This window comes from Phocoena phocoena, chromosome 13, assembly GCF_963924675.1.
Source record: "Phocoena phocoena chromosome 13, mPhoPho1.1, whole genome shotgun sequence".
Lineage (NCBI taxonomy): Eukaryota > Metazoa > Chordata > Mammalia > Artiodactyla > Phocoenidae > Phocoena > Phocoena phocoena.
In genome coordinates, this window is record NC_089231.1 from 52933058 (window position 1) to 52951211 (window position 18154).

General features: G+C 44.1%; 1 protein-coding gene across 1 annotated transcript in view; it reads right to left on the bottom strand.

The window, feature by feature from the left end:
- The window catches only part of COLEC12 (collectin subfamily member 12), a 196703-nt gene that overhangs the window by 41318 nt on the left and 137231 nt on the right, over positions 1–18154 (bottom strand). The window contains exon 3 of the mRNA XM_065889785.1: positions 4264–4386. Within this exon, the coding sequence (XP_065745857.1) occupies positions 4264–4386 (123 nt within the window). The remainder of the gene's footprint in view (positions 1–4263; positions 4387–18154) is intronic.

Below are 18154 nucleotides of genomic sequence, written 5' to 3' on the forward strand. Positions count from 1 at the left end.
GGACCACCAGGGAAGTCCTTCACACAGCTTATAAGTGACTAAGTGGGATACCAGCCCAGGAGATCTAACTCTAAAATCCATGCTTGCCTATAATTCCACATTGCCTTTCATCCAGTATTTCTTTTTCCTAAATATGGTTTCTTCCAAGAAAAGTCCCTTCAGGGGAAGGACTATGTCTTCTTTATCTTCCCTTTACAGTCATCAACCTCAGATGTTTACCAAGTATCTGCCAGGTTTGTGGCCCAGAGCTGGACATGGAGGATCCAAGAGACGTAGCTCATGGCCCAGGCCTTGGGGACAGGGAACAAGAGCAGAGCACAGAGCTCCTGCCGGGTGCTCACGAGAGTCTGTACCAGCCTGATTGTGGTCCTGAGAAACACGCCCCCTGCTGGTACCTCGACTTCCCAGTAATACCAGTTATGCTCCTTCGTGATGTAATAAAGACATTTCTACCTTGAACACTATTTCATATTTCATTACAAAAATACAGAAGATCTGGTTATAGGGTGTTATCATGGATTCTGACAACAGCTACACAGTGTGATCTGATGCACATCTGAAAGCCTACTTATCCAGCTGTAACTGCCACCTTGGCAGAGCCGAGCAGCAAGGCAGACATTTATGACTAGGAATGTTGCATCAGAGGAGGTTCTTACTGAAAAAGGTTCAGATGTCTGTCTTTCATCTTTATCCTAATTCCCTTAAGGTAGATGCCTGCTGGGCAGGACCACAGACTAGGATTTTCCTGTTCAGGGAATGTTCTGGAGGAAAAATGACCCACTGAATTTAGGAGGTGGCTTCTGTCATGGAAGCTTCACTGACCGATGATAAAGAGTCCAGGACAGAGGGTGCACCAAGCTGTAACTGTCTGAGAATGCGCTTTCTGTAAAGTGGCTGACATGCCTCATTGTCACAGCCAGTGTACTGACCTGTCTGGGTGACTCAGCAATCCTCTGACTTGATCAGCAAATTCTCTGGAAGGAGCTTAAGTTACATCCTAACTTGTAGCTGCATAAGTGACATAAAAGGAGAAGTAAAGAACAGTTTTGAGGAAAACACCATGGAACTGCATTTGCAAACTCTGATAAATAAAGGAGTTTCTATTTTATTTCCTTCCAACTTCTCCTCCAGAGAAACCTCTTTTTCACTGAATATTCTTTTTGTTTCTTTCTTCCCTTTTTTTTTTAAGTGGAGCGAGTTCCTCCAGACTTCCAAGGGAGATGTGTGAAGGGAGAACTTATCTTTCTGCCTCTTACCATGTTGGGTCACCAGAATCTTATCAGCAAGAAAGAGGAATCACTGTTCAAGTAAAGGGAAAACACATCTGGAAAATGTCAGCATTTTAGCTCATTAAGGCTGTGTTTAAAGACAAAAATTGCATGTTGTGTTACCTTATTTTTGTCATTAGAAGCCTGAGGGATGGGGACCCTGAAGGAGGAAAAGAGGGGCCTCCAACTTGTCTCACTCCCTCAATCTCTTCGCCCTTCATCCTCGCGAGATACACCCCAGTGCAGGCCAAGTAATCTTCAGGATTTTAAGCTTCTAGGTAGGGCCTTGAGTCGCAGCAATTGGCTTAGAGGTCCCTGGGCATTGATTGACTGCCTTTATAGAAGTCGGCCCTAATCTACAATTCAACCATCCAACTATCCATCCATCTTCTCATTAATTCATTCAGTAAACTTTATTGGGTAACTATTACGTACTATGAGCCAGGTGCTAGTGGGAGATATGATAAATAAAAGATAGTCTCTTGTCTTCGTGGAGCTTACAGTTTGGGTGAGACAGACCCATTGGCCATAACGATATAGTGTGACAGGGGCTAAGAGTAAAAAAGGATGCCATGGGGACCAGCAGGAGGGCACCCAACTCAGCTTTCAGGGGCTTCTTGCGGTACATGTGTCTGAGGGAGACATGAAGGGAAAGAAGAGAAAGTCATAAAGAGAAAGGTGGAGAACAGGGAAAAGGCGTTCCGGGTGAATGGACCAGCCCACACAAATATGCCAGAGCCGAGAAGGGCTTTCTACTGTCATAAAAATGGAGGAAATATCTGTACTTTAAAAATAAACAAAGCCCCCTATTTTGTATCTTTCTGTATAATTCTTAAGGCATAAAGATCCTAGACCTTATCTTTTTGCAGAGGTAAAAATGCCAAAATACCATACAGAGCTATTTCTTCAAACCTTTCTCATCTCTGTTTACTTTCATATCACATAGTGTGAGCCCTAACGATACCTATTAAATGACTGTTTGATTTCAAGCATCTCCTTTATCTGAGTTCACTAGGAAAAGTTGTCAAGTGAGTAATGACCTAAATGACCCAGTAAAAGAAGACAACCAGGCTGAATTACCTGGGACATAAAACACCTTCCTTTTCCCCACTAGGTTTCCTCCCCCGCCTCCCTCTGTCCAGCCCCACCACGATTTAATAGCCTTTCTTAACACGTGCTCTGTTAATCCTAGGTTAGATTAACTCGTCGCAAATGGATAGAATGACCTGGTAATTTTCCAAACTTCCATTGCCCAAGTTCCTCAGTCAGCCCACTACAGGATGCACACAATTTTCCATGGAAATAGCCTTAAAAGTGGACTTAACAAGCCCTGGCTATACTGAGTATTTTTTAACATGTTTTGCCATTCTCATAGCCAGAGCTGTAAAAACGCAGTTATGAAGAAGCAAAGAAGAGAGAGATTCAGCCACTCGCTACTGGGACCAACCTTAGGACAGGTGGCTCAGTTACATCATCTTTGCTCATCGCAATCACCTTGAAGAGTGGCATTACTATTGCCATTTTACAGATAAGAAATCAGAAACACCAAGGGGTTATGATTCATACCCAGGTTACACAGCCATGCAGAGGATTTAGCGTGATGCCCAGCACGCCAGCGAACACTTAATAAACATTCACAATTGCATTACAAATGGTGGACTCAAGAACTGGACCGGGACTGTCTGGCTCCAAAGCCCATTCTTATTCCAGTACATTGTTTTCTCAGGAAACCGATAAACACTGGGAGAGCAGTGGGAGGAGTTACAAGCTGGAGGGAATTCACCTTGCATCCTTCTGTCCCCCCGTCAAGTCTATGGGGCAGGGAACAGAGAAGGGAACATGTGGGAATTCTCCACTGTTAATCTGTCAGTGCTGAGGGAAGGCAGAGTGAAGATCAACAGACCCCATGTCTGTCTCTTGCTGAAACCAGACATCACATCTATCTCGCATGTCTCTGTGAGGCTTCCATGGCTGTTTTCTTTTCTTTTTTTTAGATAAATAAATAAATAAATAAATAAATAAATAAATAAATAAATAAACTTATTTAGGGCTGTGTTGGGTCTTCGTTGCTGCACACAGGCTTTCTCTAGTTGCAGCGAGCTTGCGGTGCATGGGCTCCTCACAGGCTCTAGAGCGCAGGCTCAGTAGTTGTGGCACATGGGTTTAGTTGCTCCACAGCATGTGGGATCTTCCCGGACCAGGTCTCGAACCTGTGTCCCCTGCATTGGCAGGCGGATTCTTAACCACTGCGCCACCAGGGAAGTCCCCCATGGCTGTTTTCTATAAAAGGGTTTACATAGTTTGTGATTCTGAATCAGGGCACCTTCTACCTGCAGTGTCTGGAATGGGGGGTGGGGGGGACCAACCCACTTTGCAGATCTGGAGGATTCAGGCAAAAATCCTCCACTGACCTTAAACCATACATGTTGAAAGAATGCCTGATGTGCCATAAAGTACAGTTGAGGTGGTGGTGCCACCTCTGTGTTTAATTTCTACAGGGTGGTATTTTTATGGGGGTATATAAACAGTGACCACAGTAAATGTGCTGAAGAGAAACAAAAGGGAATTAATTGGCCAGTTCCTAGGTGAAGTAAGTCGTATCTCTTGGAGGTCTTATCCTCTGTCAATACAGTTTTCCCATGTGCTGACTCCAGGGTTTTCGTGGGGCCTCTTAGAGATAAGATGGAAAAAGATAGAGGAAGAGGGAGTATTTGGAAATAAGTAGGAAAAAGCAACAAAGAGGAAAAAATTTTATAACTCATAGAGGACCATGATTATGGTTGAAATGACTCAAAAGGAATTGCTACTTCTCTTCTTTCAGGTCCCACAGCTACAAGAAGCTCAAGACACAAAGATGGAGCTTAAGATGTTTAAGTTTTGTTGGCAAGAGTTATATTAATGAAATACTTCACACTTGCCAATGTACTTGTTTTTTCAGGCTTAAATTAATGAAAGAAAACTTGCTATTTGGAAGGAAAAAGGAGAGAATACTTACCTTTGTATCCCAAAATGGCTACTGTGATTGTTAACAAGGCACACAAAATGTACAATAATATGATAGAAAACTTCAGTGCCCAGTTATTTTTACATTTGGTACATTGTGTTCCTTCCTGAATACCTGTAAGAAAAGTCAAATCTTAATAATAGTAACCAAAAACACATTTCAAAAGTATCTTTTTGCATTTTGGTTCAAATACTATAACTAAGAATGTAGTTTGTACACATGCCCTACTATAGGATGAGTGGTATTTTAAAATTAAACATACTTGAACAATACAAGCACTTTAAATCTCGCCATTATATTATTATAAACGTATTTAATGACTTGAAAATAGAGAACTTTGTCTCATAGAACAGTTTCAAGATCACATTCCATTATGATAATTATAATTGCAATAAAGATCTCTACATGACAAGAGATTTAAAACACCCAAATCTACTTGTGTCAGCCATTATTGGACCTACAGTAATTCAGACACAAACAACAACAAAAAAATTGTGACTGGGGCTTCCCTGGTGGCACAGTGATTGAGAGTCTGCCTGCCAGTGCAGGGGACATGGGTTCGTGCCCCAGTCCGGGAAGATCCCACATGTCGCGGAGCGGCTGGGCCTGTGAGCCATGGCTGCTAAGCCTGTGCGTCCAGAGCCTGTGCTCCGCAACAGGAGAGGGCACAACAGTGAGAGAACCACGCACAGCAAAAAAAAAGAAAAAAAAGAAAACTGTGACTTGTCCCTTGATGTTTGTTTCATTGGTGTGCTTGAGCTAGTTCCTACTGGCTTGCAAGAGTCAATTGTCAAATTTGTAGGAATTTTGGGAACCGGTTGTTAAACAGTTGGCAGCTTGAAATCAACCCTGGAGGGAGTATTTACACCATGGAAATTGGCAAACACTACAAATGATGCCCTCCCACACCCTCAATTGCTTTACCAGCATGCCACTAGCTATACTGTACTATAACCTATAGCAGAAAATATAGGTAATTTTATGATTAAAATGCTCCATATATAACCATCTTTGTACATTACATATATACAGAAAACAGACACTGACCCTTATTTATCACAGTGATTTAAATAACAACTAGGGAACAACCAGAAAAAACAGACATTTTTGATGAGAGGAGGTAAATTTTTAGTGCTCACAGCTGAACTTTTTGAAAAACATTCTAGTCTAAGTGGTAAACCACCAACACTTCTGCAAGTGACTCCAGAAACTAACCCATTAAAAAGGAACTTGCCATCGGACTGATGAGAAACACAGAAGACATAGACTCTTGACATTTTAATGTGAAAATCACATTGTAAGGAGCATCGCGAGAGTCTTCCTTTCCCTATGTGTGTCTTACTAATAGCGTCTCCCAGGAGCAATAGCATATAAAGGACTGATCTTCTATGATTGTGCTCAATAACTTTTCATGGGTAAATTGTGAAGATCAAGCCACAGCTGAAGTTTCTCTCCTTTGGTTTGTAATTTTACGCATTGTGCCCTTCTTCGGTGAAAAGAGTTCTTCAGCTGTGTTTAATGCAAAATGATGAGAGAAACAGCATAGAACAATGACTCAAATTAAGTTTCAGGGTTTAACCAATCTCTCCAGTGTTCTGGGCTATACACCCAAGGGGAGGGGGCTCAATCTGTCTGTTCCATGACTTAGAGCAATGATTCTCAAACTCCACAGTGCACTGGATTCACTCGAAAGGCTTGTTGAAACATAGCCTTTCTAATTCAGGAAGTCTGAGAAGGCACCTGAGAATCTGGATTTCTAACAAGTTCCCAGGGGCTCTGATGCTGCTGGTCTGGCTGCCATGCTTTAGAACAGTGCTTCTCAAACCGTCAAGTGTTTACAAATCCCATTTTTGAAATGGAGATCCTGATTCAGCAGGTCTGAAGCAGGAGCTAAAATTCTGTATTTCTAAAAAGGTCCAGGAGATGCTTCGTTGGAAGAACACATTTTGAGGAGCTACGGTTTGCTTTAGAAGATGGTCATATGCTGGATCAACCTTGGTTAGCCAATTCCCTGAAGGTAAAGCTGTAAAGTCAGACTTATTGATCAAACAGACCTAGAGTTAATCAGCTTCGCAGCATCACGGTTTTCTCATTTCTTTGACTCCTTTTCCTTTCCATCCTCCTCCTTCCACTGCCACCTGGATGTTTCAGTGCCATCGCTCGTGTCCAAAACTGACCTTGGTACTAGCCCTGCCAAACCAGATCTCCAGCTTTCACCCAACTTTTTTATTTCCGTCCAACCTAAATACTCCTACCATCCCAATCCCCCAGGTAGTCAAACTCAGACACCTTGAAGTCTTCTCTTATACTTATTCTCTAACTCAACAGGTCTTGAGACCCTGCTAATCTTCCTGCGGATATTTTTGTCATGATCATCTCATCCACAGTTTACTGATGTTCGCTTACTGCCTACACTGTGCCAGACTCTAATACAGGTACTTTACATCACCTTTAATTCATATAATAACGCTTCAAGATGGCATGGTAGTGAGAGCTGAAATGACATCCCATAGACATCATAGCCAGGATTCGAACTTGGGCCCGTCTGACTCCAATCGTCATGACATCTCCCCTACGCCACGGTGCCTCTCTGGTCAAGCTTTCCTATCCATTTCCACTGCCACCGTCCTAGTGTGAGATCTTCTGCTCTCAGTGGAAGATTCCTCTTCCATTCCCACTGGAATCCAGCCTCACCCTGGAACAAAATACTGCTGACCTCATGATGATGCCAAAAAGAAAAAAACAAAAACAAAGAAAACTTTCAACCGTTCACCCTTAACTAAAGGATGTGCGCGTGCATGCACGCACACGCACACACGCACACACACACACCTGCTCGTAAGCTCTCTATAATCTGGCAGTTTAAAATGAAACAAAGACCCCTTATATCCAGTTAGAGTGAGCATAGTTTTGGAATTGGGAGTGGGGGAAGCACAGGTAGACCCAGAGATATGCCACATCTCATGTTCAGAAAGCAATTAACTTGCTTTGGTGGTAATTGTAAAACACAGAAGGAGGATAGACCCAGGGATGCTGTGCAAAGATTGGATGACACTTTTATAGTTGATGGAGGGTTTCATTCCTTTTGGATTTTAGGACTGTGGTGGGTGAACTCTTTAAGCCTCTCCAGGGCTATTTCTTTCATTCCATTAGAAGAGCCTCAGAAGATTTGGTCAGAGGGCAGATGATGATAGATAACAGAATTTGGGGCTAGAAAATTGCTTAGAGGTCATCCCGTCAAGTATCATTGTGTTACTGATGTGGAGAGTGAGGCCGGCGAGGCAAAGCAGAATCAGAAGGAACATGCCCTGACATCCAGTGCAGGGGTCCTTTCCTCCCCTTCTCACCATGCGTGCTGGCGCTGTGTTTGCCACTGGACATCTTCTGCATGTGGTTTTAATGCAGATCTGCTCCCAGACAGTTGTCACTGCTTCACATGCTGAAGAACAAGGGTCACTTCCTAGTGACACGCATTTCTCGTTGCTGACTCTATCAGCATTTAATCAATATCAGATGGCACCGCCTGGTCTCCCGTCCTACTTGACACAATTTCTCCGTCTTGTTTTTTCTCCCTCCCAAGACTTATTTTTCATAAGAATTCTGTTTTATCTTTCCCTCTCTGCCCTCCACTGGGAGGACATCTGGCCAAACATACAGATGCCTACTACAAAGAGACCCTGCTGGCTCACGTAGCTGGGGGACCCCCTCCTCCTTGAACCTAGATGGTCACAAAAAACATTCAAGAGAGACATCCCCCTGTTACCAGCCTTTGTAGTGTTTGTTTTCTTAGCATTACTTTCCAGAGACGGGGGACTCTGTTCCCATTGCGAGGGGCCGGTAGGAAGGGCAGGGAATGGATCTGCAAGGCTGCAGATAAGAGATTCTAGGTCAGGAAGTGAAGCAGTTTGCCCCTCACCACCGAGAGAGCCAGCTTATCACAAAACCTGGCCCAAACGGCACATCTACAATTCAGCAGGCCACAGGCAGAACGTGCCTGCAGGACCCATGCCCTCCCATGGGTTACCCCTCCTGCTCTATCCCCACTGAACTCAATGCTTGGCTTGTGTTCTGAATGCATTTTCCAGTGTCCAAGTCTTTATTATACAAAAAACATTGGGGAGGCCAAAGGAAGCCAGAATCACTCTGGTTAACTCCTTGAGTATTCTACGAAGTTCAGAATAGGCTGATAATTTGGTCCCATCCCCAGTGTGCAAACTCAAAGTTCCCTGTGTTGCCCTGCTTCCAATAACACGTTTTAAGTAAGAAGATGGGGGTCAGTGCGGCCGCCGATCAGGGTATGGTGAGCTAGTTGGAGAGAATAAGTGAGAAACACTGCAGGAATGACAGTGCAGAAGGCCAGAAAAATTCACCAGCAAAGAATTCCTTTCTGCTGTGGTTCTCCGTAAAGAGCCCTCCCAAGCTCTGTGGTCCTGGCCCCAATACAGTCTGTTTTGCCAATCATTTTGGAAAACAAGAGTCTCCTTCACTATCATGTTTTTCTACCATCACCAAAAGAGGGCTCTCTGTTAACATGGATGCGTGCTGATCAGCGCCCTTTCTCCTTAAGTGAAGGCTGGCGCTGTGGGCGAGTGCACGGCACTTTCGGGCTGTCTTAATTATCATAAATGTCCAGAGCTCAGTGGTGTTGCCATAAAGATCATGTTCCCATAGAGAAGCTTCAAAAAGCTGGTAGACTGCAAAATCCAGAAAACCACAGGTTTTGATCTGAGTTTTGCAGTGACCTTTGCATGTGGTTTTTTAATAGTTATTAATCTACTGCCTGGTGGCATATATTCCCATAAGCCCATGAGAATGATTTGGCTCTAACGGTAAAACTGATGATTCAAATACACTCCTATCATTAAAATGCCCTCAAAAGCAACAAAACAGTAGGAGTTAACATCCTAGTTAGTTATTTGGATGTTGTGCAACATCACTAGAACAGAAGTTAAATACATAAAACATTTTATCCCACAAATAATTAGTTTTTCCTTATTATAAAGGCTATTTACTAAATGATGGGATATGGATTTATTTAGTATTTTTTAAAAAGTACTAATGAGTATTTAGTTCCCCAAATACAAATCCCAGCCCTGGACAACTTATTATGCCAAGTTTCTTAAATAATGTAGAGAATCATGGTAACAGAAAGAGGACGAGAATTAAAAATAAAATCACTTTCTGTGCAAAATAAATGAAGCCTCACATCATCGCTATATGCATAAAGATGCATTCAAACCAGAAAAATGATTTAGAAGAGTTTTATGAATTTGAACTCTTCAGCATTCATCCTGAGCTTATATTAATATTCTGCACATTTACCAAAGGTATAGTTTCTTTCGTTAAAAACTTTTCATGTATATATTAAAAGAGGCAGCCAGTTCTGGTTTGGTTTTAATGTAAAAATCTATATTTATTATTGGTTTAAAATTTATAATGTATACGCTGCCTGCTAAAAAAGAATTGTTAGAGGCAAAAGACAGATAATGATGCCACTCAGAATATATAACGTCTGCCAGATCGTATGGTGTCTCAAAAGAACGCCATTACTTTCTCTTTGTGGTTTTTATAATAGGAAATCCTTTATTATATGAACTGTACACAAATGCCTTCAGTTCTGAGGAGCGGAATCCTAGGTCCAGGAGGAGTTCATCCATCACATCTCTTACATATGTCCCTCCTGGCTGGCCCCTTCCTCCTGGCTCTCTTCCTATTCATTTTATTCCATGGGCACAGAGTGAACTGTCAACCATCCTAATGATACACTTCAGCAGCCCTGACTAACTTCATTATCGGCACCACCAAACAATGTCCTTCTGTGATTAGGCTCTGAATCTTTTAATTAAAAGGACACATGAAAATTTGGCTCCAGCTTGGACCATCAAGAGTCTGTCGTATAATTGAGCTGGACACTTAGACTGCACAGGTATTTGGAGGAAAGCCACGAGATATTTGTTTAGTGGATGAGAGTTTGCTATTGCTGCAAACTCGAAGAGGAATTGGTAAGGATGGTGGCCAGTCTTGAGTACCTGATGTGTACCACGACCCCCTGCCCAGCTACTTACAGTCCCTTTAATAACCCTGCCAAGTAGGACTTCTGACCCTGATTTTATAGATTTTTAGGAAAGTGGGGGTCAGAGAGGTTGAGCACCCAAGCTAGTGAGTGGCTGAGCTGGGAGCTGAACCCAGATGATCACAAGTTGCTTCCCTAAGCTTGTTGACCTTCAGAGGTGGAAAGCAAAACAAAGCAAGGAGAAGGATGCCTAATGAGATAAACTGTAGAAGGTGGACAGGTTAGACTTGTAGAAGTGTTCTGTCAAAATACAGGAATGCAGAAACATCCTTTCAAATGTTGACAGATAAGCCTTTCTCAGAAATGAGCAGGAAAATTTAGTCTCCAGGAAGTTAACTATTACAGGCCTGAGGTTTCTACAGGCTGTAATTTCTCTTCCTATTCTGTGATGACATACTTGAGCAGCAAGTTAATTCCACCCTAAAAAAATCCTCATTATCTCTGTGAGAGGTCACAACTGGCTTGGAGGTTTGGCTGGTAAGGTCTGTTAGCCCCTCAGGGGAATCATCCCCCAATGGTGGTGAAATTTCTGGGATGGGGTGGCCTGGGAAGAGAAGGTAGCTTTATAATTTCAAGGCAAACTATGAGATATGTAAGGGCTTTGAGCTTGAAACCAAAACAAGTTGGTTGCCCCTACTGAGTTTTCTTCTGAAGTTCTAGTTCACTGAAATAGGAGCCTCAAAAGTCAATGGTGCACTCATCTATGGACCCAAATAATTGTTGGTGGTTCAAGCCTGCAGGAGTTGGGAGAGAAAAGTTAGTGGAAAGGAAGCAGGTAAAAGAAGGATTTATTGAGTGGTAATAAAAATTTATCTAGCCTCTTAACCCCCTTTTTAAAAAACCTCCCTGGGGACTTCCCTGGTGGCACAGTGGTTAAGAATCCACCTGCCGGGCTTCCCTGGTGGCGCAGTGGTTGAGAGTCCGCCTAGCGATGCAGGGGATGCGGGTTCGTGCCCCAGTCCGGGAAGATCCCACATGCCGCGGAGCGGCTGGGCCCGTGAGCCATGGCCGCTGAGCCTGCGCGTCTGGAGCCTGTGCTCCGCAACGGGAGAGGCCACAACAGTGAGAGGGCCGCGTACCGCAAAAAAAAAAAAAAAAAAAAAAAAAAAGAATCCACCTGCCAATGCAGGGGACACGGATTTGATCCCTGGTCCGGGAAGATCCCACATGCCGCGGAGCAACTAGGCCCGTGCACCACAACTACTGAGCCTGCACTCTAGAGCCCGCAAGCCACAACCACTGAAGTCTGCGCACCTGGAACCTGTGCTCTGCAACAAGAGAAGCCACCACAGTAAGAAACCCACGCACCTCAACGAAGAGTAGCCCCCGCTCGCTGCAACTAGAGAAAGCCCGCATGCAGCAATGAAGACCCAATGCGCGCCCCCGCCCCCCAAAAAAACCTGCCTGGAGTACTTTGGAAAAAAAAATTCTTTTTACAAATACCAGCTTGACCCCATGGTTCAGAAATCCACTGCCACAGTAACAGCTCCAGGTGGCTCAAAGTACATACCAAGAAGCCCACCACCTAGCATCCTCTGACCACCCAGGTCCTCAGAACCTCACAGCCTGAGGACTTCAGCGGTCACCTCAGCCAGTATCCATCTTACGAGTGAGGAAACTACAGTCCAATGAACTTCTCTGCCCTCCAGGCTGTCCTGGGCTTCAGGACTCAGGTCTCCGGATTCTCTGCCAAAGTTCTTTAGACCCCAAAACATAGCCCACCATACTTCTTTCTCGCTACATCCCATTTATTCAAGAAACAAGGATGGAGCACCTAGTCTGTACCAGGCGCTGGGTAGAACGGTGAACAAAACAGACAACAATCTCTGTCCTTATGGAATGTACACTCCGGTGGGAGGATATCTTAATATGTTGGAAGGTGCTAAAGGTTATGGAGAAAAATAAAGCAAGGACTGGACAAAGGGAACGTGGAAGAGGAGGTGGACGGCAGTGTAAGCAAGTGGTCAGAGAAGGCTTCAGGAAATAACATCAGGGCCAAAGCTTGAAGGAGCTTGGGGTGCTGGGCAGGGACCTCATGGCACAGCCTCATCGTCTGCCTGTCTCCTCTCTACGTCTTGAGATTCGCCCCCCTTCTCCCTGCAGCACTCTTCTCTCTACCAAATGACTTCTATTAAAAGCTGTTTAATTTCCTCACAAATTTCCTCCTGGATGAACCCTCTTCTAATAAGCCTCGTCCCGAGCCCAGCTGGGCCTGGACCCCTTCGGCTCCTCTGAGGTTCACATTGCATAAATCTATTAGGCTCATTTGTACGGTTTTCGAGTAATTTAAATGCCATCTCCCTGGCTATGACCATGGTATGGGAATGTAATTGTTCTGCTGTGCTGCTTTTGCATTTCTCTGAACAAACCAGACCCCTCTCATACCCTGTACGCCCTGCAGATTCACGAATATGGGCCTGGAGTGTAGAGCCCGCCACGGGCAGACGGGCTCTGTCACCCTCTCAGCCAATCCTACTAGTCAAACAAACTGGCAGCAGCGCCAGGTGTGGGGATTTCACAACCTTCTCTCCCACTCTGTGTCCAGCCTCCTGGGTGATGGGTGACACGCTGAGCTCAGCGTCCTGCAGGCCAGGGTGTAGACGTCCTGAGAGAGGCATTCAGCTCAGGGCCTGACAGTCAAAACGCAGACATACAGGACACCTTCCAACCAAACACTCAGGAACGCACAGCTAGAAAGGAAGCATTTTCTTTTCACCACTGGGGAAGGGGTGTGCAGTGGGATTTACTAACCAAAGAAATGCAAGCTGTTCCCAGAGACCCTTCCCAGCTGCAGGGCTACAGCTCTCACAGAACTAAACCTGACAGGGCAGAGGTGAGAAAGCAAACCCACAGTCCAACATTTGCCTCGAGGTGCTTGCTTTAAAAACTGTCATTTTAGGGCAGCTGAACTGAGCGGGCAAGTCTCAGTTAATGATAGCGTATTTGTTGTCGATTACCGAGGCAGCGTTGGGGCATGTGGAAATTATGCTTTGGAGCAGGTGCTGGTGGAAAAGAAAAAAAAGACAACCCACTATCTCTCACATATCTACTTGACTTTTTTTAAACCAAAAAACGAGTGTTTTGATGGAAAAAAAAAAAAGGACCTAAATGTAAGTGAAAATATCAATCAGCCTGACAGAAACTCCTCGTTCCTGTATGAATATGCTTTTTACTTTCTTCAAGTGAAGATGATAGCTGAGGACACTTAAATTAAGGGAAAAGTGAGCCAGACGAGGTGACAGATTTTCCTGTTGGCACTTTAAAGTAATTATCTATTCTGTGGTGAAGGTAACCTCCGTTCTGAACCTCGATGAGAAGTCGATTTGAAATGACTCAATTGAGGGGGAAGAAAAAGCTGGTAAAAATAATGAGGAAAATGAGAAGGCTCTATTTTACAGACCATGGGATCGGGGGTGAAGGGGGTGTGGCCCCCAGATTCAGTGAAGAGCATCTGTTCACCAGCTTGGTATTCACACTTGTTATTAAAACTGGACAAAGGACAGAAAGAGGAAGAAATCTTTTCATTGAGCAGACAGCCCTGGCTGTAGAGGTCAAAGGAATGAAACTGAAAAATACGTGGAAAATCACTACACCAACAAGTCAGAAGGCATGCAACCAATTATAACTAAAAGTAGAAGAGTGGCTTCAAGATGGCAGAGGAGCAAGACGTGAAGATCACCTTCCTCCCCACAAATACATCAAAACTACATCTACATGTGGAACAACCCCTACAGAACACCTACTGAACGCTGGCAGAACACCTCAGACTTCCCAAAAGGCAAGAAACTCCCCACGTACCTGGGTACGGCAAAACAAAAAAGAACAAACAGAGACAAAAGGGTAGGGATGGGACCTGCACCAGTGGGAGGGAGCTGTGAAGGAGGAAAGGTTTCCACACACTAGAAAGCCCCTTCACTGGTGGAGATGGGGGGTGGGCAAGGGGTAAGCCTCAGAGAGCACAGCAATAGGGGTGCAGAGGGCAAAGTGGAGAGATTCCCGCACAGAGGATCACTGCCGACCAGCACTCCCCAGCCCGAGAGGCTTGTCTGCTCACCTGCCGGGGTGGGTGGGGGCTGGGAGCTGAGGCTCGGGCATCAGAGATCGGATCCCAGGGAGAGGACTGGGGTTGTCTGTGTGAACACAGCCTGAAGGGGCTAGTGCGCCACATCTAGCCGGGAGGGAGTCCGGGAAAAAGTCTGGAGTTGCCGAAGAGGCAAGAGACCATTGTTTCCTGGTGCGCGAGGAGAGGGGATTCAGAGCACCACCTAAACGAGCTCCAGAGACGGGCACGAGCCGCGGCTATCAGTGCGGACACCAGAGACGGGCATGACACGCTAAGGCTGCTGCTGCCGCCACCAAGAAGCCTGTGTACAAGCACAGGTCACAATGCACACCTCCCCTCCCGGGAGCCTGTGCAGCCCGCCACTGCCAGGGCCCCGTGATCCAGGAACAACTTGCCCGGGAGAACGCACGGCGCTCCTCAGGCTGGTGCAACGTCACACAGACCTCTGCCGCCGCAGGCTCGCCCCACATCTGTACCCCTCCCTCCCCCCACCTGAGTGAGCCAGAGCCCCCAAATCAGCTGCTCCTTTAACCCCGTCCTGTCTGAGCAAAGAACAGACGCCCTCAGGCGACCTACATGCAGAGGCGGGGCCAAATCCAAAGCTGAACCCCTGGAGCTGTGGGAACAAAGAAAAAGGGAAATCTCTTCCAGCAGCCTCAGAAGCAGCGGATTAAATATCCACAGTCGGGCTTCGTGGTGGCGCAGTGGTTGAGAGTCCGCCTGCCAATGCAGCGGACACGGGTTCGCGCCCCGGTCCGGGAGGATCCCACATGCCGCGGAGCAGCTGGGCCCGTGAGCCATGGCCGCTGAGCCTGCGCGTCTGGAGCTTCTGCTCTGCAACGGGAGTGGCCACAACAGTGAGAGGCCCGCGTACCGCAAAAAAAAAAAAAAAAAAAATCTCCACAGTCAACATGATGTACCCTGCATCTGTGGAATACCTAAATACACAACGAACCATCCCAAAATTGAGGCAGTGGACTTTGGGAGCAACTACAGACTTGGGGTTTACTTTCTGCATCTAATTTGTTTCTGGTTTTATGTTTATCTTAGTTTAGTATTTAGAGCTTATTATCATTGGTAGATTTGTTTGTTGATTGGGTTGCTCTCCTCCTTTAAAATTTTTTTTATATATATAAATATTTTTTTCCCTTCTTTCTCTTTTTGTGAGTGTGTATGTGTATGCTTCTTTGTGTGATTTTGCCTGTATAGCTTTGCTTTTGCCATTTGTCCTAGGGTCTGACTCCTTTTTTTTTTTCTTAGTATAGTTGTTAGCACTTATTATCATTGATGGATTTGTTTTTTGGTTTGCTTGCTCTCTTCTTTCTCTCTTTTTAAATTTTTTTAATATTTAATAATTATTTTCTATTTTAATAACTTTATTTTTTTTCTTTCATTCTCTTTTTTTCTCCCTTTTCTTCTGAGCTGTGTGGCTGACAGGGTCTTGGTGCTCTGGCTGGGTGTCAGGCCTGAGCCTCTGAGGTGGGAGAGCCGAGTTAAGGACACTGGACCACCAGAGACCTCCTGGCCACACATAACATCAAACGGCGAGAGCTCTCCCAGAGATCTCCATCTCAACGCCAGCACCCAGCTCCACTCAACGACCAGCAAGCTACAGTGCTGGACACCCTATGCCAAACAACTAGGAAGACAGGAACACAAACCCACCCATTAGCAGAGAGGCTGCCTAAAATCATAATAAGGTCACAGACACACCAAAACACACCACAGGACGTGGTCCTGCACACCAGAAAGACAAGATCCAGCCTCAACCACCAGAACACAGGCACCAGTCCCCTCCACCAGGAAGCCTACACAACTCACTGAACCAACCTGAGCTACTGGGAGTAGACACGAAAAACAACAGGAACTACAAACCTGCAGCCTGCAAAACGGAGACCCCAAATACAGTAAGTTAAGCAAAATGAGAAGACAGAGAAATACACAGCAGATGAAAGAGCAAGTAAAAAACCACCAGAACAAGCAAAGAGGAAATAGGCAGTCTAACTGAAAAAGAATTTAGAGTAATGATAGTAAAGATGATCCAAAATCTTGGAAATAGAGAAAATACAAGAAATGTTTAACAAGGACCTAGAAGAACTAAAGAGCAGACAAACAATGATGAACAACACAATAAATGAAATTAAAAATTCTCTAGAAGGAATCAATAGAAGAATAACTGAGGCAGAAAAATGGATAAGTGACCTGGAAGATAAAACAGTGGAAATAATTACCACAGAGCAGAATAAAGTAAAAAGAATGAAAAGAATTGAGGACAATCTCAGAGACCTCTGGGACAATACTAAATGCATCAACATTTGAATTATAGGGGTCCCAGAAGAGGAAGAGAAAAAGGGACTGAGAAAATATGTGAACAGATTACAGTTGAAAGCTTCCCTAATATGGGTAAGGAAAGAGTCACTCAAGTCCAGGAAGTGCAGAGAGTCCCATACAGGATAAATCCAAGGAGAAACATGCCAAGACACATATTAAACTATCAAAAATTAAATACAAAGAAAAAATATTAAAAGCAGCAAGGGAAAAGCAACAATTAACATACAAGGGAATCCCCATAAAGTTAACAGCTGATCTTTCAGCAGAAACTTTGCAAGCCAGAACGGAGTGGCAGGACATACTTAAAGTGATGAAAGGGAAAAAACTACAACCAAGATTACTCTGCCCAGCAAGGATCTCATGCAGATTCAACGGAGAAATTAAAACCTTTACAGACAAGCAAAAGCTAAGAGAATTCAGCACCACCAAACAGCTCTACAGCAAATGCTAAAGAACTTCTCTAGGCAGGAAACACAAGAGGAGGAAGAGACTTACAATAACAAACCCCAAACAATTAAGAAAATGGTAATAGGAACATACATATCGATAACTACCTTAAATGTAAATGGATTAAATGCTCCAACCAAAACACACAGACTGATTGAATACAAAAACAGGACCCATAAATACGCTATCTACAAGAGACCCACCTCAGACCTAGAGGCACATAGACTGAAAGTGAGGGGATAGAAAAAGATATTCCACACAAATGAAAATCAAAAGAAAGCTGGAGTAGCAATTCTCATATCAGACAAAATAAACTTTAAAATAAAGACTATTACAAGAGACAAAGAAGGACACTACAGAATGATCAAGGGATGAATCCAAGAAGAAGATATAACAATTGTAAATATTTATGCACCCAACATGGGAGCACCTCAATACATAAGGGAAATGCTAACAACCATAAAAGGGGAAATCGATAGTAACACAATAATAGTAGGGAACTTTAACACCACACTTGCACCAATGGACAGATCATCCAAAATGAAAATAAATAAGGAAACACAAGCTTTAAATGATACATTAAACAAGATGCACTTAATTGATATTTATAGGACATTCCATCCAAAAACAACAGAATGCATTTTCTTCTCAAGTCCTCATGGAACATTCTCCAGGATAGATTATATCTTAGGTCACAAATCAAGCCTTGGTAAATTTAAGAAAATTGCAATCATATCAAGTATCTTTCCCAACCACAATACTATGAGACTAGATATCAATTACAGGAAAAAATCTGTAAAAAAATACAAACACATGGAGGCTAAACAATACACTACTAAATAACCAAGAGATCACTGAAGACGTCAAACAGGAAATCAAAAAATACCTAGAAACAAATGACAATGAAAACATGATGACCCAAAACCTATGGGATGCAGCAAAAGCAGTTCTAAGAGGGAAGTTTATAG